The sequence below is a fragment of the Ostrea edulis genome, chromosome 2 (assembly GCF_947568905.1).
Source record: "Ostrea edulis chromosome 2, xbOstEdul1.1, whole genome shotgun sequence".
Lineage (NCBI taxonomy): Eukaryota > Metazoa > Mollusca > Bivalvia > Ostreida > Ostreidae > Ostrea > Ostrea edulis.
This window is the reverse complement of record NC_079165.1, coordinates 103783393-103811253: the sequence shown is the minus strand read 5'-3', so window position 1 is coordinate 103811253 and position 27861 is coordinate 103783393. Positions and strand designations below refer to the sequence as shown.

Below are 27861 nucleotides of genomic sequence, written 5' to 3'. Positions count from 1 at the left end.
GGCATCGCTTTTGGCATTACTAGATGCATTAAAATTAACTCCGATTAGTCTTCAAATCTTTATTTTCCAGAAAGGTATTCTGTTACTGCAGTTCAATGATATCGTTATAGCATAGTAACAATCAGAGCATGGACATGCTAAATCTCCTGTTTGTCCTCCGGAACAGGTTGTTCTCGTTGTCTTGTACCCTCGATGACTCGTTAACCAGCCCGCTCTGGCTGTCTGTCTCTTTACCTCTCTCCCTGCTGCAGGCGAGGATGGTGAAGATCGTGATGATGATGACCACAAGAGCCGCTGCACAAGACACTATAGCGATACCCACGGTCCTTTTCTGTTCCGTGGCAAACCCACCATCATCTAAAAGATATGAATTGAAGACACATGCATGTGGGTTATATACTCCAGATTCGCAGACTATTGTGATCATACAAAATTTAGTGTCTTCACAAAATGGGTAAATGATGCTAACACTTCAGTGAAAGCACAAAGCTTCAAGGCAGAGATAGAAACCATAAACGTGATGAAATAATTAGATTTTGACAGGATATTCCGATAACCATGAGCATGGGAAACTAAAGTTTCACGTAACTCGTCAAAGTAATTACCCATCTGAAAATGCTTAGCAATGAAAATCAAGAAAACAATAATTTCTTTAAAAATAAATCACGAAGACTGGGTTGCAGCTATAATTCAAAAGGCGACAGCACTTTCCATCACGATCTTCATATATGTGCAATTATACTCTATGTATACTTATATTAGCGAGACTCATATTTCAGCGCCGCTGTTGGTGGTGATGGATAAGCGCTATAAGTTATGGTTACGCTAAAATACGAATATCTCTATTCAATATCATATACAGACGCATGGTTTCGCCTAATTGTACAACTGTGCTAAGTTTTGGACAAAAATGTTAATTATGGGGGAGTTCTGTAATATCTGCAAACAAAGAAAATATTTTAAGAATTAAACTATCATTGCATTTCGTTTTTAAAATAATGAAATAAAGAAGTATGGGCACCTATGTATAAATAAGTGGTTTTTTACATGAGAGTATAAAACCGAAAATTGTGAATTCGACCAGAAAATCTCAGGAGCGGGGTTGTGAATATCTTCTACGATACCAACTGCTCTTCGTTGGCGCCCCATGTCTGTTTTTAACAGTAAGATGTTCGTCCATGGTTCCCATTGCCATTACTTTTGCATCGTGATAAGGGTTCCCCCTAATTCTGAACAAAGGACGGATCAAAACGTATTAATAAAGTGTTCTCAGCACTGCCAAGAAGTAGGTACGGTTTTGGCCAAAATCTGCCCGGCTTTTATGGAGGAAAAGTTTTTTGCGTTGCAGATATTTTCCTGTTAAATTTCTAAAAGAGTAACTCTCAAAAGCATATGGAAATCAACTTATCTATGCGCATGCGTAATACACAATCAAATAAAGTAAGGGCTTTGATGCTATTTGTGGTGTTTTCATGGTTTTTGTATAAATAAACCAGTGAAATTGAACACCTCTTCCCTCGTCGCCCGGAGCAATTTTCATATGGTTTAAAATTTTACTAAATAACTTACAATTCTTCTAAGTTTCATCCCGGGCGACGATGTAAGAGGGGTTAAAATATCAGTTGAAAGATGCTAACAAATTCGCCATCGTGACGCAATTTGCGTTGATCGTGGCAGTTGAAGAGGAAACGAGAATCATTTGGGTAGCAAATATACATGTATTTTCAAATAATATATGATCATATGGTTATTTATTTAAACAGTTTGACATTTATTGAAATCATCATAATAATACAAATCCGGATAAATTTAAGCCTATTTTACAGACCGGATGCCATTTTTTGTCGTTATGGCTATAGTAAACAGAACGGTGTATAAATACATGTAACACCAACCAACGATTCGTGAAAATTCATGTTACATACCAGGTAAACTACATTTGAATAGTTTATATAACGATGGGTGATTCTTTAATAAACAATATAGACCCTATTCCTTGAAGATTAAAGCATTATTTTTTTTACCAGTCGCATTCATTTGATTAACCACTTATGTGCCACAGGGTCGATTTGCAAACTACGTTGAGTGCCACCGGGCCGATTGAAGTACAAGCTATTAAATAAATGTAGATTGTTTTGTGCTATATATATTTGAGTTTATAGTCAACATTTCTCAGCTTTGCTTTCAATGTTGTCAATTTTATAACGTCATAATAATCGCAATGATGTCATGACGTCATATAGCCAACGCAAAAATGGCTGGAATATGGATAATACCACCTTCACACTCACGGATTTTTCTTACGATTCCTTACGGATCTCCGACTCGTAGTCAATCGCAAGTATTCGTAAATCACTCGTCGGAATCCGTTAATAACTCGTCACAACTCGCACGGATCCGTGAAAGTAGGGGCAAATTTTTTGACATGTCAAAATTTTTTCGCGATTGTCCACGGATTTCATTTTCCGTAAATAACTTGTAACAATCCGTAAGTATCGTAAACTGGTCGCAAGAACACGTAAACTGCTCGTAAGAATCCGTAAAACACTCGTAATTTTTTTTTACGAATCTTTGCGGTTAGTTTACGATATGTTACGGATAGTTTACGAGTTCTTTACGGATTATTACGAATGCCTAAGCGATATTTACGATTTCATTCACGTCGGGTTATAAAATAATTTTGCTTTACGGATTGTTCAGAGTCATTACGAGTACTTTACGAGTACATACTTAAACTTTACGATTAAGGAAAGGTATAAAAGACGCAAAATCTGACAGTTTCTTCTAGTTGTTATCAAGACAACAAAGAAGTTACACATCCTGCATACAATATACATACATGCTGTTACAAGTAATGTCAGTTGTCGAATGATGATACAAAGCCAATTGCGAACACTTTTGAGTCAAAAACGTAAACAATCGTAAATATTTACATTAGCCAATGCACTTCCTTATATGACAGTACTAATGAAATTGATGTTCAATTTCATGTGACATGAATTTGGTCACGTGATCAGTTTGTTCTTGCGTATGAATACAATCATCGCTTCAAAAGTCAGTTCCTGTATTTTCACCTGGCTTCTTGCTTACGCAATGCAGTGGTGGATTTAGACCCCCCCTCTCGCCACAAATCTAAATAATAGAAATAGTGTGAGTAAAATTCCAGATTGGCACCCAAAATGGCTAAGCATTTTGGCTAATACTTGACTTTCACACACACCGTATCGTAAACCCTGGATCCGCCACTGCAATGACATCAGAACAGAAATAAACGCAGCAGGATATTTATACAGTTTATTTTGTAAACAAACAAGAATTTCATCGATTTCATATCGTTCTGTTGTTTCATTTTATACAGTTTTAAATACCGTCTGCAACTTCTGCATGGCGAATTTATAAAATAAAGTTCTATGATATTGGAAGCGAAAACATGTAGGCAGAGTTATAAGCCTATTTACTTTATGATGATAAGTTAACCTGTTGTTTCCTGGCAACTTCCATCACGGCTATGACTCGGCATGATCATAAGCGAGGCTGGTTTCGAGGCTCGAAAAATTTACATGTTCATGTCAGGGTACCGGTGCGAGTCTTCATTAAAATCCTACAACAGAAATCTCTCAAGTGAACAAAAACTCCGTCAGTTCGTTTTTATTTTATTTTACACACACTGATGGTAAAAAAAAAAAGACGCAACCTACCTGCACTTTGTCTAAATCTGTCCTACTGTCTTGAATCGTCTCCTGCATGGCTACAACCGCGAGTCCTAGCGATGAACATACCGTTGTTTCTTTCCAAAAACCTGACTAAGAGCTTAACGTTAACTTGACCCATCATATCCACCATCAATTCTCTCAGATCCTTTGAATTTCTGTTGAAATCTGTGATCAACAATTGCGTTTTCAACTTAGTAAGCTAAACCGACACCACTTTCTCCATCGCTGATCGTTTACTCCTCTCTTCTTGTCGTCATTTCAGTTAACGCTCTAAATTGCTTTATTTTACACATGTTTCGTCTTTTTTTGTTGTTGACATTTTCAACTAAATATCTATATCTTATATTCTCTTTGATATTGTTCCTAATTTTTTATTCGATAAAACTCTAACGAACTATATTTTGTGTTCTACGATCGTTATTTTGGTCATCTGCTACATAATCATGGAAGTTCGGTAAGAACACAAATCAAAATAGAAAATATAAATATAAGAAATAAAATATCATTTTTGAATGTTATTGGGATATGACATGAAGTTGGTACGTGATCAAATCTACTATAACGCCCTTCGGGCGTTATAGGATTTGATCACGTGACCAAATTCATGTCATATCCCAACAACATTAAAAAATGATATCTTATTTCTTAACTAACTCCTAACTATTCGTAACAGCACGTTATCAACACGTTGACAGGTCGTGATTTACACGTAAAAGCTAAGCTAAATCGTAAATGTCCGTAATATACTCGTAACAATCCCTAAAAAGCTCGTAAAATATCGTAATTTGCTCGTATTTATCCGTGTTCACTCGGAACAAATCGTAAATGTGTGCCGTAAATGCATCGCAAGAACTCGTAATAAACCGTTAATGGCCCGTAAATACTCTCAAGTTTTGCATTTGTAACGTGCCAACGCATGTTGTGACATTGGGCCTCCTTTTATAAGGATGAAAAGCTGAAAATAACGAATAGTGATCGATCAGCATAATTCCTTTAAACAATACAAAATAAAGAGTAGGGCAAACACGGACCCCTGGACACAATCGAGGTGGCATCAGGTGCCTATCTGAAAGACCCGTGATTCTCACTTTTGTCGAGGAGCACATGTATGTCTACGTCGCAGGTTTGACGTGGTCATGGCATGAGCGGGGTTCGAACTCACTATATCTCCCGGTTACGTAGCGAATGCTCTACCACTGATCTTGCAACAGTATACTTCTCCAGACAAGCCAATCTCGATGTAGAGTAGCAATTTAATATCTCCATTCATTGTATTTAAAATGACGTTTTCTTCAAAGCCTTTGTAGTTGAGATTTATCTCATACATATGGTGTATATTGCAAGTAAGATAAAGCATTGACTCTATCACAAGCCCGTTTGATAAAGCACTTTCGGTCCGAACTACATGTACTTTTGACACTGTCCCCGCTTGGATGACATATTTTCTGTGTTTATGCATATCGATGCAGGAAATAAAGCGTATAACGTTATTCTGTATTCATTTAGAATTTCTTTTACAGCAAAATTGTAATGATATTGCCCCCACTGACATATAATGCAAGTTACCGGCCATAAAAATGTCAACTCCATCAATAACTACTCAAATATTACGATAAGAAAAAAAAATGTCCACACTATTATCATCAACAAGGAATCAAAAGCCTACTGGACAGGCCTAATCGAAAGTACCTCGAGATGCTGCGGTACCAAGCATTTACAAGTACAGTCTCTTTTCTTTCGAGCTCAACAGCTTTATTTGCTAAAGTGCCTCATGATTTCCTCTCGCCATCAGATCCAAAGAAACCACATGAATAAAATCCAAATACACAAAAACTTCTACTTTTCATTGTAAACTGTTGAACATTCTAATAACATTGCATTAAAATATTATTTTCATTGATCGTTGTTACACATGTTTATTTAAAAAAGACGGCGACATCAAACTTTTATCAGAAAGTCAGGCCTACGTCAAACAATAAATACTCGGTCAATAGTTGTTATTTTGTTGGAATAGCAAAATCATTATTAATTATAAATCATAATCCCTTCTAAGACAATTTTCATCCATGGTTTATTTTTATAAAAATGCCCTTTGTAATATACATGAATCGATTATAAGCGCACTGTTTTTTTTTCCGCGTAAGGGAGATTAATAAGTACGACGCCTGAGCCACGGATTCAAAACAAATTCAATCAGCTGTTTCTATCATACTGGGGATCATCTCAAAACTAAGTGAAAAGAAGACGTATGAGATAAATAGAACATCTATAATTGCTATTTTGATATACCCAACTCGTTGATATGGTGTATTTATTCGCGAGGCAAGCCTCGCGAATAAATACACCATATAAACCAAATATCAAAAATATCCTATATATATCCTACCTCAAACCACCTAAGATCTAACTTGTACAAAATCAAGAATTACAGCAACCACTCGGAATTCAATTTTTTTTTATACGCACATCAACTCATTGTTTGTGCAAAAATGTCAAACTGTGGCTCATTTGAAATCTAACGGTATATCACAGCTCTGAAGATATGTACACATTGGCCAAATACAGGTCTCTGCAACTGCTTTGACTTTGATCTTCCTTTAATTGTCTGTATTCCCGGGGTACCTGTTAGAGGCGGAATCCGAGGTGGCTTTCCAAGAGGAATAAACAAACCATGCAAGTAAACATTGTACGGCAGACGACAGGCATGTGACGCCAAGGCGCGTTTGTTTCAGACTTTTTGGACCATAGCACGAAATACCGACACTTATGCTTGCCAGTTTCATAATTTTTGTTGTTCACACATAGGTGTTCGTCCAAGACTCCGTGTTTGCCCTGTTCCCAATTTTGCAACTTTTATAAGATCGAGAGATTGATCACTGTTCTTTGTTCGGTATCTTTACCTTTTCCATGCTCAAAGCAATGGTTACAAAGCTTTGTATGCATTGTTTACAAGTTTGAACCTTTTCCACAAATAGGGCTGTAGAGTTGAGGGTTCTTTAGCGTGCCAACGCCTGCCGCGACGCAGGACCTTTTTGCGAAGCATACTAGTACGTCTAAATTTGTGGTACTTTGCCTACAGATGGCGACTTCTCAATATGAGTGAAAAAATTGTCGACGATATGTAAAACAAAAAATAATAATAAATCAATCGAGTCTTCCTCATGCCATTGTCATGTCAAACTACTAGAGGTTGCACTCTCTCACCAGAGGGCGCGTTACGCAAGCTTCACATACACCTCTGTCAACGCTTGGAATCACATGGTAATGTAATCACATGATATAAACAACAATTCTCGGTTTCCTTTCCGTTTAAAAGTTCTGGTAACAGGTGATGACACCAGGCTCTTTTCATAGCCCACTGGCACTTCTATTTACCATTTTGCTGTTTGTCTCCTATTTCACAAGTTTTATCGTATTTTACAGCCTGTCTTACTTTTGATTCAAATCTTCACCACATGGATGTCCTACATTCATACGCATATAACGAAGTAGTTCCAAATTTAGGATCAGAAGACAGCGATTTTAAACAATTTACAGTAAGCATCAAATTAATTGTACCAAAAACATTTCATAGTATGACTAGATATTTAGTAGAAAACATAAATGTTGGATATTAGAAACTTTTACAAGATTTCTGCAAAAAGCCGTTGACAAAGGTGTAGTACGAGGAGTGCATGGAACTCTGGGTAGAGAATGATAGAGGTTGCTCTTTCGCCAAACGCTTGACACTTAGAAGTGAAAATCATGGAAATGGAGGTTTCGCTAGCACGTTAAAGAACATTCACTGCTAAGGACATCACCTACACATGTAAATATGAGAGAAAACGTTTCAAAAGGACGTCAAACAAATGAATAAAAACTCTATTTCAAATAAAACTGATGCTGACCTTGGATGTAATTACCCGACATAAGACTGATTGATTGAATATAATTTAATGCCCCACTTGAGAATCTTTCACTCTTATCTAGACGTCACCATTGCCGGTGAAGGGCTGCAAAATCTAGGCCTATGCTCGGCGCTTATGGCCTTTGAGCAGGAAGGAATCTTTATCGTGCCACACCTACTGTGCCTCGGTTTTTGCGGTCTCATCCGAAGGACCGCCCCATTTAGTCGCCTCTTACGACAATCAAGGGATACAGAGGACCTATTCTTACACGGATCCCGATATAAGAAGAGAATTTACAATGTCATATCCAATTTGGTTTAATATGATGTTCTGATCAAAATCACATCTTTAGATAGATGGAATGTAAGCTGTGAACTTTCTTTTTCATTTAGGAATTCATATTGCCCAGAACCATCCAACCATCATTCAGCGAAACAAGGTTTTCGTTGCTACTCCACTAAAACGTTTGTATGCTACTTTTAATTATATTTTAATATATAGTTTGCAATACAATATGAAAAAGCAATGTAAATACACATTGTATATACACATTGTATATCGTATTAATTAACTTAGAGAACGTTTTGATGGCTGCAATACACTTTTCTCAGTTCAAGGTCATAACAGTCTTAACTATCCGCATTTTACCGAATTAATGATTTGATTTGAACACATTTTATTGTCTGGATGTTATAACAAACGGATTGAGCACAAGTTCTTAAAACCTAGAACGCCCTCTCCTATATGACAATTGATTACATATATGATAATGTTCAAGAAATGAAACACAAAGGTATCAAAGGTCAAAAATGATTAGCTTTCATAAAGCAATTATGTAATAAATTATATCTGTTCATATATAAGTACAATTGATGAATATATACATGTATGTACAATTGATTAATATATGCATGTAGTACGTACAAAGTAATCGCTATGTAAATTCCATCAACTAAAAACGACCATAAATCTATATTCAACACACAGTTGTGTCTGAGTCTCGTATGGATTACGTTCCAATAGCGTTCTCCGAAAGGAAATAAGGATGGAAGGTGCGATTTTTGGAGGCGTAAACAATTTTTAAACGAGCTTAGTGTCGTAGATTGCCTTGTCCCTAGGGGCAAGGAATTCCATTCACGTACCCCTCTTGCTACAAAAGATGATTTATAGATCTATGTTTAATCTGCATTTAGGAATGCCATAATTTTACGATTGTCTTGTAACGTAATTTGATTCATGTGAACGAATATTTGGTAAAATTTCTTTCAGATACTCGGGTACCATATTGTGATAAATTTTGTACATAGTTATTCTTTATTTTGTCAATCTTCTATAACAATAAGTTTTTCCCACCCAGTTTCGAAACACAGAGATTCCCGTGATGCCAATGATGTCAGTCCAGTAACCAATCTTGCTGCTGCTAACTGTAGTTTTTCAAGTTTTTCAGAATCTTGATTTGAACACTCACCCCATACTTCAGATGCATATTCTTGAGGAGGTCTAATGAAAGTAGTATATAAAATAGCTAACGTTTTCGAACTGACCTTGAACTGTATTTTTTTTAAAGTAGTCCAAGTTTTTTTTATAAGCATTGGTTAACAGAGAATCAATGTAAGCTGACCAAGTGAGATCATGTGAAAAGGTGATACCTAGGTGTTTATGTGTTGATACAAAATTTAAATTGCAATTTTGAAAATGTAGACAAGTGAAACATGTATTTTTCTTTGTACAAAAGAAGACGGCTTTTGTTTTCGAAGGATTAAATTTAACAACCATTGTTTAGACTATCGTTCAAGCCGAAGTAAATCATTATTCAGCACGCATTGGACATCATAGATATTTGTAGAACAGTTCTGCAAAGAATTATCATTAGCGTAAAGCCTACATAAACTTGACATATTTTCAGCAACATGAATGACATATCAAAAATAAAAGAGGACCTAATACGGACCCTTGAGGGACTCCAACATGAAAAGGTTTGAAATTAGACATTACATTACTATGCAATACCCTTTGAGTTCTGAAATTTAAATAGCTTTGAAACCATTGTAATAAGTTACCACTCACCCCATAAGTTTGTAGCTTAAAAAGAAGTCCCTTATGCCATACACGATCAAAGGCCTTTGACAAATCACAAAACACCATACAGCAACATTTGCCCTCATCTATGGATTTTGCTATATGATCATATGTTTCAATAAGCTGATAGACAGTTGAATGACCAGGTAAAAAATCAGCTTGGTATTTGTAAAAAAGATCATTTGACTGAAAATAATTGTATACATATTTAAAAATAACACGTTCCATAATTTTACCAGCACAACTCAACAATGATACAGGTCTATAATTTGACAATACTGATGGGTCACCTTTTTTAAACAAAGGAAGTACGTATTGTTTAGGAAATGCACCTTCTTTTAAAGACCGATTAAACAGAAAACACAACGGGGTTGAGACACTAAAGATTGTAGCCTTTAACATTCTATGGCTTATTTTATCTGGCCCTACAACCTTGTTGACCTGGAGAATTGAAATTATGTCAATAATATCTTGCTCCACAATTTTAATGCTGTTGAATACACTATTACAAAATAAAGAAAATGCTGGAAGTGTAGGTTCATCTTTGTGTACTGATGAAATCGACGCAATTTTTTTTTTCAACGCTTCAACCTTGTCGGTATTGCTGTATGTAATATGTACATCATTATTTTCTTTAATATCCTGAAGCGGTGGTATTTCGGTCCTAGGTTTAGTTTTAAATATATCTTTCAGAAGTTTCCAATACATTTTAGAACATTTGATACTTGCATCAGTAAAATTGGCTTCTATATTATTATAATAGTTTGATATCGCTATTTTTTTCATATTGTTAACTTTGTTACGTAGTTTTTAAAAAAAAATATCCCAATCAGAATTGTTTTTTGTTTTGAGCGCTTTACTTCTCGCGCGGTTTCTTAGACGAATTATTTTCCGCAGTGCTGAATCGAACTATGGTTTATCTTTAGGTCTGTTGGTTATTCTTTTTTCATGGTTTAGGAAAGTTGTAGAAACATTTTTCTCCGCCTGATCAACATCTTTCGCGTCATTGATAAGTTTGATCCATTCTGAATTACGTAAGAGTGTATTTAGTGTATCAAAATCTGCATTTTTGTATAACCAAACTTTACGCTCATATGACTGATTTTGGAGTGAATGTGATATAAGATAGATGTATGTGCCTTTGTGGTCACTAAGAGTGTTTTCTACAGCTATTGTCCCCGAGTTCAATACATCGTCTTGTATAGCTTCACTAACAAGAATTGGGTCTATGAGAGTAGCCGTGTTTTTCGTGATTCTTGTAGCTTCTTGGATCGTGTTTTCAAAGAAATATTTTAGAAGGATTTCATTAACTATGTCTGTATTTGAGAGATTTAAGAAATTTACATTTACGTCACTAGAATTATGATTTTATCCGATAATTCAGCAGCCTTTTCAATGGACCATTCGAGTTTTTTCCAAAATGAATGTTCGGCGTTCGGAGGACGATATACACAACATAGAAGAATATTACAGGTAGGAACACCATTTTCTACCCATATGCATTCGGTATCCGTAGGTTCTAGATCATAACGTCTATCAATGCGCAATGAATCGGATGCATATATAATTACACCGCCACCGTGGGAATCCCTATCTTTTCGAAAAATTGATTTAAATCCATCTTATAAATATCATCGTTCATAACTGAAGCGTCCAGGTGTATTTCTGTGAAACATAAAATATCAAAGTCTAACACGAAGCTCAAAAACTTGTCGAACTTATTTCTAATGCTTCTTACGTTCAACAGTGTTCAAGTGGAAATATCCAGTGTAAATTGTGTTACATGAAATGGCCCTGGGTTTGTTTCAACTTCTCCAGATAAAAACAAAAGTATGTTTATAATTTGAAACACGTAATTCATAAACAATACCTCTTGCACACCTTTTGACCTTAAATGTATGGTTTTCCAAAAGATATAATTTTTAAGACACTCTTTTAGAAAATAGACACAATCATTAACTAATGACATGAGAAATAACTGCGATTTGGTTGTACATCTACATTTATAGTAATATAGTCCAACTGCGGTTCGATATTGTTCAATTGTATTACCCATTATCAAATAAAAAGAATCATACATTGTGTTGTCATGGAACCTACTGCAACGAAACCTATGGTATATTCACATACTGCATTTACATTTTCAATGTGACCTTTGATGTCGGTTAAAAAGGAAAGAACAAAGTAAAAAGGTAAACCCTAGGCAAAACCAAAAGCCTGTTGGTAGCATCTAGGTTAAATATAAAAAAAGTTATGTACAAATATACATATTCTGGTAGGAACAGCATACTTTGGAAGGAAAAATGAGGGTTACAATGTTTTTTTAATGAGTACATATATATCAGTAAAAAGATGCATGTACAGGTGTACATGTACATATACAATGCAAAATGGAACTAATAATAATAATAACATAATGGTAGTGATGATAACACAATTGCGACTGTGATAATGAATACGTATGGAGGTCCATTTTAATCAGATCCTGGCCTTGACATAATGTGGTAAAGGTCATTGAAGGAGCGGATTAGGTGTTTTGGCCCCCTCTCTTCAAATTTCACAAAGATGCGCCCGTCATTCGTCCAGTATGAGTCCATTTCACCTTCGCGTTTTGCTTTGGCCAATTCCTGAATCATTCCCTGCCGGTACTTCGTTAGGTCCTCTGTGAAGAATATTTTAGTGTTTTTGAGTTTCCGTTTTTCTGAGTATACTCTGTTTTTGATTTTCCAATTTTTGAATTTGCAGATTATCTGTATATTTCCACTTTTGTTGGGTTTGCCGATTGGATGGGATCGGGAAATATCATCGTCTGTCAGATCGATATTCATCTTCTTGCACAGCTCTGTAACTATCGCGTCGGTGTCTACACGATTCCGATGATGTTGCTGATGTTGTTGGCTAGGCACTGGACAGTTGTGGAACCTTAAGGAGTTTCTCCTGCCATACGGTTTTAGTTCATCTACCGATTCTTCCAAACCCCATATTTGTTTCTGAAGATCTGTATTGCATTCCTCTGCATCACTTAGTTTTTTTTAAGCTCACTGATCTCTTCAGTTTGTTTTTTAATGTCTTTGTCAGCTGATGAAATACTGACTGGACAGCCTTTTCTATAGAAGGTGTTATGGCATTGGCCAGTACAGGTACTAACTGTTCCATGAAACTTTGGTCACTCATAGCCGAATAAATCAGACCTGGTAAACTGTATGTTTGACCCTCGGATTGTATAAGGGGCGGTTGAGCAATGGGGATTGCATCCGTTGTTATAGTATGATTGGTACATGTTGTAGGATCAGACAAAGAGTTACTGCTTGTAGTAACCAGTTCACAATTACCTTCCATATTGTTGAGTTTGACTTTTTCACCAAAAGTGTTTTTTGCATTTAGATCAGGGAGGGATGCAGACAAAAACCTCCTGCGAGTTATTTTGGTTTGTTTACACTTTCCGATGTTTTGAGTTGGTTATCATTACCCTCACTTGACATGGGTTCTATTCACACACGGACACAGTAACACACACAGGAAACACAATGAATGTATTTAAACTGCTGCAACAATGTTTTATGCCTTACAGTTTATCCATAACACACACAGAAATATAACATACCCCTCTCTTTTTCTCCTTGCCGAAACTAATTACCAGTTCTAGACGCCATCATGTTTGTTACCAAATCAATAACCTACATTACCAATGATTTTGCCTTTGATATCTTTACAAATCGGAAAGCTAGCCATTTCCTCCTGAACGTGTTATAGATGTGAACAATATGCGCGTATTTATCTTGATAAATATAGTACGTCCAGTTTAACACCTGGTAATTCCGACAGAAATGAAGAGGGTTCACGTCGACACACTTGTCATGAAGCGGTTAACGAAGAATGTATGCCGGCGTGAAGCGTCACAGTTCATACCCTCATGTATTTACAAAACTGAAATTTCTTTCTTTCATATAGTTATGTGCTTTTTGTTAGCCGAGTTGCGTAGCATATGTTTACAGGAAGACATTTTTTTTTATTACAGATATTTAAAACGTCGAGTGCCTGTGCAAATATCGTCTTTTAAATTGGTGAAGGATAGGCGTCGAGTCGGCGTCCACAATTAGCTTGTCCGGTCTCTTAACTTTCATACTTTTTGGTGCATCTTTGTGAGACCTACATAGCATGATCACATCCAAAAGAGGAAGGTCCCTATTTATTTTGAGGTCAAAGGTCACTTTGTCACTAAATGCCATAGATTTGAGCTTGTCCGGTCTCCAACTTTCATACTACTAAGGGCATCTTTGTTAAACTTACATAACATGATCACACCCAAAAGAGGAAGGTTCCTATTTATTTTAAGGTCAAAGGTCAAGATTACTTTATCACGAAATGCCATAGATTTGAGCTTGTCCGGTCTCTAACTTTCATTCTACTAGGGGCATCTTTGTGAAACTTACATAACATGATCACATCCAAAAGAGGAAGGATCCTATTTATTTCAAGGTCAAAATGTTAAGGTCACTTTGTCACTAGATGCCATAGATTTGAGCTTGTCCGGTCTCTAATTTTCATACTACTTGGTGCGTCTTTGTCAGACTTGCATATTTTGATCAAATCCAAAAGAGGAAGGTTCCTATTTATTTTGAGGTCAAAAGTATCTTTGTCACTATATACTGTAGATTTGAGCTTGCCTCTAACTTTTATACATGTACTTGCTGGTGCATGTTTATCAGACTTCAAATCCTGATGACATTCAAGATTCATGTTGCTTTTGAAATCCAAAGGTCAAGGTCATTATAACACTAAATACCTATTGCGGCCATTCAAAGCTTCATACTTATAAACTATATTAAATACGTGCATGTTTTTACTTCGTGAATGCAAACGTGCATACTTTTCCAAACTGCAACTCGGCCATACGCGTCTTTGATGCGTTTTAGCGATTTTTTAAAATTTCTTTTGTTGGTACAGGGCATGTCTACAAAAAGATTTGTTTCGGAAACTGTAACGTTATAGAGTGAGAATGTGGTACGGTGTGCTTTAAACGGGTTATCGAAGATGGGTTCAAGCATAGGCGCCTGGGTCAAGGATATTGCACTATAACCTATATGTAAACAATGGAAGAAATTCGAACCAAGAATAACTATTTCTCTCCGATCTATGGTGACTGATTGATTGATGTTTTCCGCCACACTCGACAATTTTTCAGTTATCTGGTGGCGCCCAGTTTTTATTGGTGGAAGAGAGAACCCAGATACAATGTACCTGGGAAGAGACCACCGACCTTCCGAAAGTAAACTGGGAAACTTTCTCACTTTCCGGTATTCGAACCCGCGCCGACAGAGGTGATGTCTCTTTTTACATTTTTCTTAATGTTTAGGAAGCTTAACTACATGTGTTATTACCACAGTACACTAATTTATCCATGTTTTAAAAAAAGTCATCCCACTGATTCATTATATAAATATGAATCAGTGGGATAAGAATTTTTTAAAAACATGGATAAATAAGTGTTCTGTAGTTACGCTTCCTGAAACATAAAAAAAATGCAAAAAGATACACCATAAATCGGAGAGAAAGAGTTATTTTTGGTGCGAATTTCCTCCATTGTTTATATAGGTTATAGTACAATAATTCCAATGTTATTTATTACAATTGTTTTGATTGGACAAAAATAAAGCTGAACAAGAGTTTATACATCAATAAATTCCGAAAACGCGATGTATTCATACACGCCTGAAAACAAATAACATAGTGCAGGGAAACTATTCAAATTTTTGCAATTGTTAATAAAGTGAATGAATTGGAATTATAAGAATCAAACATTCTTTTTGAAGAATTTATCGATGTGTAAACTCCGAACATTTTACTAACAAACTTAACATAAAAGTGCTTCGCACTTTTATTCAGTTTGTGAGTAAAATGTCCGGAGTTTACACATCGATAAATTCTTCAAAAAGAATGTTTAATCCTATAATAACCTTGACCCAGGCGCCTATGGGTTCAAGTGCTATTTTTCTCCGAAAGATAATACAGACTATTTTACCAATATCATTTCTGGATCGGTGTTGTAGGACAAAACTGCTATTTTCATAGGTGTAGAAGCGAATGAACACGGACTGGTGGGTCGGATAAGCCAGACGCAGGGCGTCCGTGACGTTTCCATCCTCCTCCCTCAGCTTCCTGTACCCGAATATCGCCGAGTAGTTGTAACCTGGAAATAGTCATTAAAATATGTCAAGGAGATGGGCATTGTTTTGTTTTGTTTTGAACATATTTTATTGATGAAATCAAAAGGATTGGGAACAAGTTCTGATGGGCATTGTCCTTGTTTACAGTGTTGCCTGGGATGGAAAAAATGACATAAATATCAAAGAAATACTGAAACCAGAAGTTTAAGGATTTGTTCCCAGGATTGATTTGTTATCGATATCAGGAAAGAAATGCAGATTCAAGAAGTGATCTTTATTTAAGGAGAAACGCATATAGATGGGCGATAGGTTTGATAAAGTAGTCCTATTTCAATTCTCTACCTGAACACCTTGACTATGAAAATAATTATGATCCTTTCTTTAAGACATAAAAACCTCACAAATCCAAAATATATTAATGGATGACATTCAAAAACCATTTTTCTACCCTATACAATCTGTTGAGTTTAAACTTAAACTATTTCAATTTAGAAAACAATAGGACCACTCTTAATTTTCTTCATAGAAACTCTTCCTTAGTTAAATCCTCCCGTGAAGAGTTTGTGCCAGCAATCGTGCGAGTATCCCACATCCAAATAAGAACAGCGTACAGTTTGACGTTGTCAGTCCTGACGTATTAGAATCACATGGCAGGTTTAATGTTGGATAATTTCACAACTATCAAAGGGACTTTCTACGATTCCAAGGACTTTAAATGACCCACAATTCGTAGGCATATTGTAGTACAGCCGTAGTATAATGTCGATGGGCATACATAATGGGTCTCAAATTCATCTTAACATGTTTAGAATTCTACAAAGATATACGATAGTATCTTGTCGCTAAATACCTGGATTTTGTAAAACAAAAAGGTGAAAATAACGATAAGTGATCAATCTTATAACTCATAAAGAATACAGAATTAAAAGAGTAGGACAAATTCGGACCCCTTGGCATACCAGAAGTGGGATCGGGTGTCTAGGAGGAGTAAGCACCCCTGTCGACCGGTCACACCCGCCGTGAGCCCTATAACTTGATGGGGTAAACGGAGTAATCCGTGGTCAAAATCGTCAACAATTTACATGTATGTAGCAATATTCCATTATCACCTGCATATGGTGTTTATATCTCTCAACTGATTCGATACATAAGAGCTTGTTCTACGTATGACCAGTTTTTAATGGAGGCAGGCCACTGACACACGTTGATGTTACAGAGGTTTCAACAGTCTCGTTGCTTTTTGCAAATTCTATGATCGTTATAACAATCTAGTTTGCCAATACAACCTGTCATTGGGTCAAACGCTATTTGACGTCTTTCATATCGATTGTTAGGCTGTTCTTGGTACACTGATTTTGACTACGGATTACTCCGTTTACCTGATCAAGACACAAGGCTCACGGCGGGTGTGGCCGGTCGACAGGGGATGCTTACTCCTCCTAGACACCTGACCCCACCTCTGGTATGTCCAGGGGTCCATGTTTGCCCAACTCTTTATTTTGTATTCCTTGTGGGAGTTATGAGATTGATCACTGTTATTTTCGCCTATCACGTTGTATTTGACCAAGGGCACGAGATAAGAGGAGAATCTGTAATATTCGTATAACGGGTATATTCTGCGGTTGTCCATTTTTTGTAAAATCTCTGTCATAGCAAGCTTAAATCGTACGAAAATTCGTGTGTTGTGTGCAAAAGAGTTTTCCCTCCGAGGGTGGGGAAAAACAACAAAGGTCAACGAACGGATTCTCCGTTGCGAAAACTAATTTCGTACAACACATTTGCGACAGAGTTTTCACAATTTTCTGTGGTAGAGCCGTGGCCTTATGCGATGGGTATGATATAAGCGTAAGAAGTTAACTTTATTTTACTTTGCAAGCTGTCTAGTGAAAGAAAACAAAAAACAGATTGGGAAGCATGGATTCAAAGGTATCGGATCAGGATTTACCAATATATGAGAGTAAGCATAAAACCATAACTGTACTGGAGTTTGTGTAATATATGTAACCGTTAAACGGTTGAGGTAGACAATCAATATCAATTTTGATCATTTTGTTGTCATTGTGATGTGACCTGGCATTTATATCACATATTAGACGTGATAATATGGAATTCACAACGTATTGTAAGGTAGAAGCAGTCCTGATTGGTGGAAAGTAGATATGCGATGTAAATAATTTCTTTTGCCTCAAATCTTGTTTTGAATATTATATTTTGTTTTGAATTAGTTACTTGTAAAAACATGAACAATGGAAAACAAATAGTCATGTTGCACTGGGGTAGGCCTTTGTCTATTTATTTCACTTAGATTACCGTCGTATATGTAGAGACAGGATCTTCCCACGGTGCAGGGCTGGTCGTACTGAGTCGCCATTACTAAGTACAGCTCCAATACCTCCCCGACTTGTGCCGTAATCCGCCAGTCGTAACAAACGTCATACCTGGAACAAAAATATTTAGTTACACCACAAATCTAAGTTTATTTTAAGTCATCACATTCGACTTGATGTACTTTAACAGTCTTGGTGTCATTAGATAACCTAGTGTATCTGCCTAACTCTCTATTTTGTATTGCTTATAGGAGTTCTGAGATTGATCACTGTTCGTTTTCTTCACCTTTCATCACCATGATAACTGCGCTATCCCGTGGTGATCCAGTTTAGAATAGGTCCTCTATGTACCCCTTCTTTGTCGTAAGAGGCAACTAAATGGGGGCAGTCCCTCGGATGAGACCGCAAAAACTGAGGCCCCGTATCACATCAGGTGTGACATGACAACGATCCCTCCCTGCTCAAAGGCCGTATGCGCCGAGTATAAGTCTGAACTTTGCAGCCGGCAATAATGACGTCTCCATACGAGTGAAAGATCCTCGAGCGGGACGTTAAACACTAAATAACCAACCAACCAAGAACAACGCTAGTTGTGATCAAAAATAGATATTTCATATCTTTTTTATTTACCATGTAACCCAACCCATAGTGGTAGACAGAAGAGACATTGTTCACTATCTACCATGCATTGGCTTACATTGAGTGGTAACCCGTAACTTCCATCCAGTCATAATGACTCCAACCGATTCACCTCTCCAAACTGCAAAGACCTTCCTTTCATCGATTTCCTCATAAAACGCTATTTATGATCAAAACTAATTCCCCCCTATTCCATACCAATGTTTTGGCCTTCATGTATTTGAGACAGCTCCATCCACAACAGACAAACTTTGAAAGTCGATTTACACGGTTTTTTGAAAGTTACATTATTTACGCTTTTCACTTTTTCAGTCCTTTAGAAGTTGAGTTCTCCTTGAAATAGGAATCTTAATGTTCTATGGTCAATTTCTTAAAATTTTAAAGGCAATACACAAAAACAATACACACCATTGTAAAATTGTTTATATTTTGTTAAATCTAAAGGAGTTTAGTCGAAGCGTTCATAGTGTTATTCAGTACATCATTTGAGTTTATATATATATATATATATATATATATATATATATATATATATATATATATATATATATCCAAATTGTGTTTTTAAAAAAATCACAGTGTCCGGTATAAAATATTAAAAGAAATAGAATAAACAGTACACAAAGTTAAAAATTTAACGCCTGAGGATTATAAAATGAAAGCGCTTGCGTTAAATTTTTAACTTTGTGTACTGTTTATTCTATTTCTTTTAATATATATATATATATATATATATATATATATATATATATATATATATATATATATATATATATTAGAGTTTGATGCTTTTTAAGAATCTTGTCTGAAAATCATTAGAATACGTGTCATTTTCATAAATGTCTTTGAAACCAATCTGTAATCTTAATCAAGTACTAAGAAGATATGCATAACGACAAATACCGAACTAAGGAATGGGTATGGCATTTGTATGTGTAGATGTAACTTCATAAACTCGTATTTTTGTTTTGATATAATGAATCATCTGCATAATTCTTTAAAATAGGTTTAACTAAAGGTATCCTTCTACCAGCCACCCACCAAAGGGTATTAAGTCATTCTACCACAATTGTCATACAACATGACTTACGTGGAGGACGGTGCATCTGAAAGTGGAAAGAAAAGTCTCCTGGCAGATGCTGTGGCAGTGACATCACGAACGTCTGTTGGGTTACTACATGATGCATCCACAACTATGATGAATAAAAAGATTATGGTGATATATGGCAGTGTTTGGTGATATATATGGTATAACTGCATAGAGAAGTTTATGGAAATGATGTCACTTACGATGAGATATTTGTTGCAGTATGGTTATCAATAATGTGAAGACTGTGTTACGTAGGTACATTTGAATCTGAAAATAATCAAATTAAAGTTAGACTGGTACTGATGAGCTGAGGTAGCAGAAATAGAAGTCATTCATGGAATAAGGAAGACCATTTAAAGAACTATTTCAGGGTTGTTTGTAAAAGAAAGTAAAATTAATCAAATTAATTTACATGTACACATGCACATATTTATCGAACAAAAATAAAAATGATATAGATGTATAAGAAACATTATTTTCTACGGTAGCGAATTATTTTCTGTGTTATCAATTTCTGTGTTTGCATTATACATTCATCTATCCAATCATTCATCCATCTATACATGAACATGCATACATTACAATTGTAATTTTTGCGGAATTTTCTTATCCGCAAAATTACGCAAATATATACCAACTGGGAAATATCCGTTACACGATAAACAATCATTAAATTTATTACAATGAGATACAACTCAGTTATTACGAACAATGATACAACTCAGTTATCACGAACAATGATACAACTCAGTTATTACAATGATACAACTCAGTTATTACAATGATACAACTCAGTTATTACAATGATACAACTCAGTTATTACGAACAATGATACAACTCAGTTATCACGAACAATGATATAACTCAATTATTACGAACAATGATATAACTCAGTTATTACGAACAATGATATAACTCAGTTATCACGAACAATGATACAACTCAGTAATTACGAACAATGATATAACTCAGTTATCACGAACAATGATACAACTCAGTTATTACGAACAATGATACAACTCAGTTATTACGAACAATGATATAACTCAGTTATCACGAACAATGATATAACTCAGTTATTACAATTATACAACTCAGTTATTACAATTATACAACTCAGTTATTACAATTATACAACTCAGTTATTACAATGATACAACTCAGTTATCACGAACAATGATACAACTCAGTTATTACGAACAATGATATAACTCTGTTATTACGAACAATGATACAACTCAGTTATCACGAACAATGATATAACTCAATTATTACGAACAATGATATAACTCAGTTATTACGAACAATGATATAACTCAGTTATCACGAACAATGATACAACTCAGTTATTACGAACAATGATATAACTCAGTTATCACGAACAATGATACAACTCAGTTATTACGAACAATGATACAACTCAGTAATTACGAACAATGATATAACTCAGTTATCACGAACAATGATACAACTCAGTTATCACGAACAATGATACAACTCAGTTATTACGAACAATGATACAACTCAGTTATCACGAACAATGATACAACTCAGTTATTACAATGATACAACTCAGTTATTACAATGAGATACAACTCAGTTATTACGAACAATGATACAACTCAGTTATTACGAACAATGATACAACTCAGTTATTACGAACAATGATACAACTCAGTTATTACGAACAATGATACAACTCAGTTATTACAATTATACAACTCAGTTATTACAATTATACAACTCAGTTATTACAATGATACAACTCAGTTATCACGAACAATGATACAACTCAGTTATTACGAACAATGATATAACTCTGTTATTACGAACAATGATACAACTCAGTTATTACAATGATACAACTCAGTTATTACGAACAATGATACAACTCAGTTATCATAAACAATGATACAACTCAGTTATTACGAACAATGATATAACTCTGTTATTACGAACAATGATACAACTCAGTTATTACAATGATACAACTCAGTTATTACAATGATACAACTCAGTTATTACAATGATACAACTCAGTTATTACAATGATACAACTCAGTTATTACAATGATACAACTCAGTTATTACAATGATATACAACTCAGTTATCACGAACAATGATACAACTCAGTTATTACGAACAATGATACAACTCAGTTATCACGAACAATGATACAACTCAGTTATTACGAACAATGATATAACTCAGTTATCACGAACAATGATATAACTCAGTTATCATAAACAATGATACAACTCAGTTATTACAATGATACAACTCAGTTATAACGAACAATGATACAACTAAGTTATTACGAACAATGATACAACTCAGTTATCACGAACAATGATACAACTCAGTTATTACGAACAATGATACAACTCAGTTATCACGAACAATGATACAACTCAGTTATCACGAACAATGATACAACTCTGTTATCACGAACAATGATACAGCTCAGTTATCACGAACAATGATACAACTCAGTTATTACGAACAATGATACAACTCAGTTATTACGAACAATAATAAAACTCAGTTATCACGAACAATGATATAACTCAGTTATTACAATGATACAGCTCAGTTATTACGAACAATGATACAGCTCAGTTATTACAATGATACAACTCAGTTATTACAATGATACAACTCAGTTATTACGAACAATGATACAACTCAGTTATTACAATGATACAACTTAGTTATTACAATGAGATACAACTCAGTTATTACGAACAATGATACAACTCAGTTATCACGAACAATGATACAACTCAGTTATCACGAACAATGATACAACTCAGTTATTACGAACAATGATACAACTCAGTTATTACAATGATACAACTCAGTTATCACGAACAATGATACAACTCAGTTATCACGAACAATGATACAACTCAGTTATTACGAACAATGATACAACTCAGTTATTACAATGATACAACTCAGTTATCACGAACAATGATACAACTCAGTTATCACGAACAATGATACAACTCAGTTATTACGAACAATGATACAACTCAGTTATTACAATGATACAACTCAGTTATTACGAACAATGATACAACTCTGTTATTACGAACAATGATACAACTCAGTTATTACGAACAATGATACAACTCAGTTATTACAATGATACAACTCAGTTATCACGAACAATGATACAACTCTGTTATCACGAACAATGAGATACAACTCTGTTATTACAATGATACAACTCAGTTATCACGAACAATGATACAACTCAGTTATCACGAACAATGATAAAACTCAGTTATCACGAACAATGATACAACTCAGTTATCACGAACAATGATACAACTCAGTTATCACGAAAAATGATACAACTCAGTTATTACAATGATACAACTCAGTTATTACAATGATACAACTCAGTTATTACAATGATACAACTCAGTTATTACAATGATACAACTCAGTTATTACAATGAGATACAACTCAGTTATTACGAACAATGATACAACTCTGTTATTACGAACAATGATACAACTCAGTTATTACAATGATACAACTCAGTTATTACAATGAGATACAACTCAGTTATTACGAACAATGAGATACAACTCTGTTATTACAATGATACAACTCAGTTATTACGAACAATGAGATACAACTCTGTTATTACAATGATACAACTCAGTTATTACGAACAATGATACAACTCAGTTATTACGAACAATGATACAACTCAGTTATTACGAACAATGATACAACTCAGTTATTACAATGATACAACTCAGTTATTACAATGATACAACTCAGTTATTACAATGATACAACTCAGTTATTACAATGATACAACTCAGTTATTACAATGATACAACTCAGTTATTACAATGAGATACAACTCAGTTATTACAATGAGATACAACTCAGTTATTACGAACAATGATACAACTCTGTTATTACGAACAATGATACAACTCAGTTATTACAATGATACAACTCAGTTATTACAATGAGATACAACTCAGTTATTACGAACAATGAGATACAACTCTGTTATTACAATGATACAACTCAGTTATTACGAACAATGATACAACTCAGTTATTACAATGATACAACTCAGTTATTACAATGATACAACTCAGTTATTACAATGATACAACTCAGTTATTACAATGATACAACTCAGTTATTACAATGAGATACAACTCAGTTATTACGAACAATGATACAACTCTGTTATTACGAACAATGATACAACTCAGTTATTACAATGATACAACTCAGTTATTACAATGAGATACAACTCAGTTATTACGAACAATGAGATACAACTCTGTTATTACGAACAATGATACAACTCAGTTATTACGAACAATGATACAACTCAGTTATTACAATGATACAACTCAGTTATTACAATGATACAACTCAGTTATTACAATGATACAACTCAGTTATTACAATGATACAACTCAGTTATTACAATGAGATACAACTCAGTTATTACGAACAATGATACAACTCTGTTATTACGAACAATGATACAACTCAGTTATTACAATGATACAACTCAGTTATTACAATGAGATACAACTCAGTTATTACGAACAATGAGATACAACTCTGTTATTACAATGATACAACTCAGTTATTACGAACAATGAGATACAACTCTGTTATTACAATGATACAACTCAGTTATTACGAACAATGATACAACTTTGACACAAGCAACGTTGCAACTCTTACTTACAAATAATGGTACACCTCTGATTACAAACAACGACACAACTCTTTTAAAAGATTACAAACAATGATATACAAACAATGATACACCACTGATTACAAACAATGATATGTAAACAATGATACACCACTGATTACAAGCAATGATACACCACTGGTTACGAACAATGATATACAAACAATGATATACAAACAATGATACACCACTGATTACAAGCAATGATATACAAACATTGTTATACAAACAATGATACACCACTGATTACAAGCAATGATACACCACTGATTACGAACAATGATATACAAACAATGATATACAAACAATGATACACCACTGATTACAAGCAATGATACACCACTGATTACAAGCAATGATACATCACTGATTACAAACAATGATACACCACTGATTACAAACAATGATACATCACTGATTACAAAGAATGATATACCACTGATTATAAACAATGATATACAAACAATGATACACCACTGATTACGAACAATGATATACAAACAATGATATACAAACAATGATACACCACTGATTACAAACAATGATACATCACTGATTACAAACAATGATACATCACTGATTACGAACAATGATATACAAACAATGATATACAAACAATGATACACCACTGATTACAAACAATGATACACCACTGATTACAAACAATGATACATCACTGATTATAAACAATAATACATCACTGATTATAAACAATGATACACCACTGATTACAAACAATGATACATCACTGATTATAAACAATGATACACCACTGATTACAAACAATGATATACAAACTCTATAAAGAGAACTTGACTCTGAGGTGTGTCGCGGCGGTTCAGTGATAGAGGATTCGATTTGTGACCGGGAGAGTGTGGTTTCGATTCAGTTTGTTTGCTTCTTTTCCAAACGCTTGTCATCTAGAAGTGACAAATACTCTTAGCGCCATGCATTGGCTCACATTAGTGACGTCATTTACAGCCCGTGATCTCTCGATATGAGTACAGATAGTCTCGAATAGGACGTTGTTGTTTTGCTGTTTTTCGCCACACTCAACAATTTTTCAATTATATGGTGACGCCCAGTTTTTATTGGTGGAAGAGAGAACTCCGATACAATGTACCTGGGAAGAGACTACCGACCTTCCGAAAGTAAACTGGGGAACTTTTCTCACTTACCGGCGCGAGCGGGATTCGGTCCCGCTCCGAGCAGAGGTGAGAGGCCGTGATTTTGAGCGTGATGCTCTAACCACTCGGCCACGGACACCGGGCGTAAAACAACAAACGAAACTTTGGAGTGATACGCGTCTGTTCTTCTGTAAATCAATTGAAGTAGGCAAAATACGTTACACAGGTTTGCCACAAAAAGTGTTATTTGACACTGGTCATCACAACAAAGAATGTAATGGTTTGAAGGCTTGGTATTCTTGGTAGTCGAGCTACATACTGTAACTAAATAATTCGTTGTGCATGCCATTCTCATGGCCAACAGTTTCAGTGAAAGGCGAAGATAACGAACAGTGATCAATCCCATAACTCCTATAAGCAATACAAAATAGATAGTTGGACAAACACGGACCCCTGGACACACCAGAGGTGAGATCAGGTGCCTAGGACAAGTAAGCATCCCCCGTCGACCGGTCACACCCACCGCGAGCTCCATATCCTGATCAGGTAAACGGAGTTATCCGTAGTCAAAATCAGTGTGCCGAGAACGGCCTAACAATCGGTATGAAACATGTCAGACAGCATTTGACTCAATGATAGGTTGTATTGACGAACTAGATCATTTTAACGACCATAGACTTTGCGAAATGCTGACTTCAATCGAGACTGTTGAAACCCCTGTACTATCAACTTGTTTGTCAGTAGCTTGCCTCGATTTAAAAACTGTCTATGCGCAGAACAAGCTCTTGCGTATCGAATCAGTTGAGAGTGCATTCTATTCACAATTGATGGATTCAAATTAATCATGAAAACGTGTCACGTGTTTGATAGCTTTAAGCTTTGAAAAATTTAGACGGATTATAAACGAGACTTTGTCCGATCTAGAAATTTAAACCACTGTCCCCGTTTTTTACAAGCAAGATAGTAATTTGAGAGAACTATGGACTATCGTAGAATTAACTAACCTTACCGGAAATACGAATATATCCTGTATATAAATGGAAACTTCTTACGTTTGTCAATCTTATCACTTAACATTGAGGACGTCCTTGGTGTTTACATCCTCAATCTCTATCTTCTATAGCGAATATGAAGCTTTAAACTGAATTTTCATTTTAATTTTTTTGTCCAGTTGCAGAAGAAAAATGCGGCTTGTCGATCGAGTACTCTGCAAGTTTCGCCTCTCGTTCAGCTGTGTAATAAGAATCATTCATTACTATTACGTGTCTTTCCTGGTGTTGGTGTCTTGTTGAACTCATTATAATCGGTGGCCACAAATTCGTACAACCTACTACATTTTTTTCCCCTGAATTCTCTACATTTTCAGTATTCAGTAAATCAAGTCTTTCTTTCCGGACAACATACTACTGAAGGCGTTTTTGGAAAAGCTCAGTATAAGAATTACCCCTATAACAAGTGTAAACTATCGCTGTATTTTAAGTGACTAAAACATCATTCCCATACACACTTTTTGCTAAAATCAAAAGGATTAGCTTTCGTCGCGGACATGAAATTTCGAAGACGTAAAACTCTCGCGAATTTTATGGTTATAATTCGTTAACGCTAGACCACGTAATCCTTTGAAAATATATGATTTGATAGTCTTTTCGAATGGTTTTTCTTAAAAGGGGATTGTAAGCCGAAACAAACTTTAGTGTATTTTCCAAAATTCTGAGACGAGAACTAGTATTAACCATGGAGTGGCTCCAAGACTATACCAATGGCTACGAATATGAAAAAATTCTTTGAATATTAAAAATATCACACCTTCAAATATACCGGTAGTTTGATGGATTCGCAAAATGTATCAGTATAACTTTGGATTTCTTACCTAATCTGAATATAACAGGTTTGACGTCTCCAATGAGCCTTTACATCTGAATCAAACTCACCCCCTTTACTACATCAGTAAAAGTAGATGTTTCACACTATAGAATTGAATACATCGGTCACATTGTCAACGAATTACACGTCCAATTATCCTAAGCTACACGGTTACTGTTAAATATTAAACACCTACTTTTTAAATTCATGTGTAAA

The 27861-nt window shown here is 35.2% G+C and overlaps 1 protein-coding gene and 1 long non-coding RNA gene across 4 annotated transcripts; both read right to left on the bottom strand.

Annotated features, from left to right (window-relative positions):
* Nucleotides 1-44: 44 nt before the first annotated feature.
* On the bottom strand, nucleotides 45-27861 carry LOC125682445 (uncharacterized). Of its 3 annotated transcripts, none has more exons than XM_048923047.2 (6): nucleotides 27653-27861; nucleotides 20103-20169; nucleotides 19903-20005; nucleotides 18157-18284; nucleotides 15702-15869; nucleotides 45-357 (listed from the first exon to the last, which is right to left on the bottom strand). In XM_048923047.2, exons 2-6 carry the CDS (start codon nucleotides 20161-20163, stop codon nucleotides 122-124), a joined length of 696 nt encoding a protein of 231 aa, XP_048779004.1. In that variant the 5' UTR covers nucleotides 20164-20169; nucleotides 27653-27861; the 3' UTR covers nucleotides 45-121. The 3 variants fall into 3 exon arrangements, with proteins under 3 accessions (XP_048779004.1, XP_048779003.1, XP_048779005.1); XM_048923046.2 differs by lacking the exon at nucleotides 27653-27861 and adding an exon at nucleotides 26787-27061; XM_048923048.2 differs by lacking the exon at nucleotides 27653-27861 and adding an exon at nucleotides 26792-27061.
* Nucleotides 3281-3945, bottom strand: LOC130052036 (uncharacterized). Its single transcript, XR_008800377.1, has 2 exons — nucleotides 3699-3945; nucleotides 3281-3601 (listed from the first exon to the last, which is right to left on the bottom strand). It is a non-coding gene; the product is annotated as an uncharacterized LOC130052036 (long non-coding RNA).